General features: G+C 48.8%; 1 protein-coding gene across 1 annotated transcript; it reads left to right on the top strand.

The window, feature by feature from the left end:
* Nucleotides 1–207: 207 nt before the first annotated feature.
* On the top strand, nt 208–2,421 carry LOC122174622 (gamma-crystallin C-like). Its single transcript, XM_065561274.1, has 3 exons — nt 208–216; nt 1,131–1,370; nt 2,093–2,421. The coding sequence occupies exons 1-3, from the start codon at nt 208–210 to the stop codon at nt 2,366–2,368; spliced, it is 525 nt and encodes a 174-aa protein (XP_065417346.1). The 3' UTR covers nt 2,369–2,421.
* The last annotated feature ends 562 nt before the right edge of the window (nt 2,422–2,983 follow it).

Raw genomic sequence — 2,983 nt, 5'->3', positions numbered from 1 at the left:
GTAACAACTGGAATATAACCTGTTCCCCACTACACAAAACCTCTGGACACTAGTACAAAGACTGAATGATCCCCCAGAGTCATGAGTTGGCTCTATGAACAGAGAAAAGACTTTTGTTAAAGTGTGCACACTTAGCACTGGTTGTGAGGTATAAAAAGGCAGCTACCCTGCTGGAATACTGTGGCTTGCAGCCTGAATCCAGCTACGATGGGAAAGGTAAGAGAAACCTGTCTGGATTGGATTGTTCAGTATGCAAGTCTGATGCCAGGGACCTGATTCTCTCAGTTACACCAGAGTTAGGGTATGTCTAACAGTAACAGCGGTGCAGCTGTACCAATATGGCTGCGCCACTGCAGTGCGTCTGGTACAGACGCTGCATGCCGACGGGGGAGTGAACCACCTCCGTGAGCGGCATAAGCTCCCTTGGTGAGACAGTGCTGTGCACACAAACACTTATGTCTTTATAAGTTATGTCACTCGGGGGGGTGGAATATTCACAGCTGACATGAGCTATACTGTAGACATAACCTTAGGGCATGTCTACACTTACCGATAGATCGGCACTGCTGCAATCGATGCAGTGACTGTCGATTTAGCAGGTCTGTTGAAGACCTGCTAAATTGATGGGAGAGCACTCTCCCATCGATTTGTGTACTCCACTTCCCGGAGAAGCGTAAGGGAAGACACAGCGCAGTGTAACCACTGTGGTAAGTGGATCTAACTTCGTTGAAATCAGTTACATTGTTCACCTAACTGAACTTGTGCAACTTAGATGGATTTATCGCAGTAATGTAGACCAACCTTTAGTCTGTTAATATCAAAGGAGTTACTCCTGAGCTATACCTGTAGGAGAGGAATTCAAGAATGCAGAGGTAGGGGAATTAGCATCTGTATTAATCCCTGTATATTAAACACTCAGAACCTGACTGTGCTCTCACTTACAGTCATGTAAATGAGGATCAATTCCACTGAAGTCACAGGGGTATATCAATTTATCACAAGAGTCAGTAAAATGCAAGGCCCAGACACTTCAGGCTTAGTGTGCTGGACGGAAGGAAATTGGAATGGCAGGACGCAGTCACACTGTATAGGATATTACTGCAAACTCTGCCATTTGCTTCTTGCACTAGATCACTCTTTTCGAGGACAGAAACTTCCAGGGCCGCTCTGTTGAGTGCAGCAGCGACCGGCCGGATTTTCAAAGTCAGCTCAGCCGCTGTAACTCCGTCCGTGTGGAAAGTGGCTGCTTCATGCTCTATGAACGTCCCAACTTCCAGGGACAGCAGTTCTTTCTGAAACGGGGGGATTATCCCGACATGCAGTCTGAGGGTTTCAGCACCTCCATTAAGTCCTGCCGGATGATCACACCTGTGAGTTCAATTTTGCTTTTAAAAAATGGCAACGTTGCCCAAGCCACCGTCATAAGGCTCTTGCTTGATCATTTTCAACTTAGCTACTAAGGACTAAAAACAAGACCTGCTTTCTTCCTCCTAGTGGTCGTCCCTCCAGGATGGCTGGGGGACATTGCAGGGATAGGATAGGAAAGCTTCCACTACTACTGCCTGTTCAAGGCATGCTGCTATTCTATGGTTAACCCTATAGACAGGAAATGGCAAGATACATTTTCCTTCCTTAGCTCAATTTATAGATACACTGAGCTCACTGCCCTCACAGTGGTGTAAAATAAGGAGTAACTCACCGATGCCCACAGAGTTACACCAGTGTGAGGGGAGAATTGGGCCCAATATTTTCTGTAAAGCTTTAGAACAAAGTTGCTTTTCTGTTTCCTTAATCCTCGGGCCGCTGAAGCCTGAAACAGTCTGAACCTACTGTAGCTATGGGAGCACTGTGCTGGCTAAGGATTTGCCAGAGTTGTACCCATCTACCCTCTTGCACCTGGATGGCTCCCTCCTCCCCGCCCCAGACATACTCCCTGCACCAAGGGTGGGAGTCATGGCCGGCGTAGGTCTGAGTCAAATGGGTGGATGTGCTTTGCAGAACTGGAGCAGTGCACAGGGCTGACTCAGGGCCCAGGATCACAGGCAGCCAGCCTGCTGCAGTCACTATTACCCTGTCTCATTTTCTGTCACAGCACAGGGGCACCTACAGGATAAAGATCTATGAGAAGGAGGATCACAGAGGCAACATGGTAGAGTTAACCGAGGACTCTCCACAAGTCATGGACCAGCTACGCTCCCCCGAGATGCTCTCTTGTTCTGTGCTGGAGGGGTACTGGATCCTTTACGAACTGCCGAATTACAGAGGCCGCCAATACCTGCTGAGGCCAGGGCAGTACCGGAGATTCAGCGAGTGGGGCGCTATGAGTGGCAAAGTCGGCTCTTTGAGACGTGCCACTGATCTCTACTGAATCAAGATGCCTTTTGCCTGGAAGGGTCTCAATGAATAAAATGCTTTAACAACCATTGTGCTCTCAGAGTGCTGTTGTAAGTGTACTAAGGGGAACTCGAGGCTTGTCCTGTGTTCTTAGGCTACGGTATCATCTTCTGAACCAAATGCTGCTCCTCATCTTTCCCTGCCCTCCCCCAGCATTGCATAGCTACTTCCAACTCAAAGTGCCCAATGCCAAACACAGGGCTCCGGGCTAGGCAGCCACACAAGGGAATACAGGGGGACCTCCAGGGCTGTGCAGGCCTCACCCAGAATGCAGTGCAGGAGGCCGAGCAAGAAACTGAAACATCCAGGACTCGGCCCATGGAGAGGACAACAACCACAGATACGTAATGTAACCCTTCTGCCCATCTAAGTTGGCAGCAACAAGGGCCGGGTTCCATATCTAGGGGTTCCGTTTCAATAACACAATGCAAAACTGGCTCAAGCCCCCACCCAGTGACCTGGGACAATTACATACCACCCCCTGGGCGCCTCTAAGAGGCAATACTTCCCCTCTAGCAAGCACGGAGTCTGAGTGTAACAGAAAATGTTTAATAACATGAGATAAACAACATCAGCATTAAATTGGAAA

Source organism: Chrysemys picta, chromosome 11 (genome assembly GCF_011386835.1).
Source record: "Chrysemys picta bellii isolate R12L10 chromosome 11, ASM1138683v2, whole genome shotgun sequence".
Lineage (NCBI taxonomy): Eukaryota > Metazoa > Chordata > Testudines > Emydidae > Chrysemys > Chrysemys picta.
This window is presented reverse-complemented; position numbering and strand designations above follow the sequence as displayed.

Coding starts and splice junctions, on each gene's coding strand:
- LOC122174622 (XM_065561274.1), top strand. Junction 1,371..2,092: donor CCTGCCGGATGATCACACCT/GTGAGTTCAATT, acceptor TTTCTGTCACAG/CACAGGGGCACCTACAGGAT.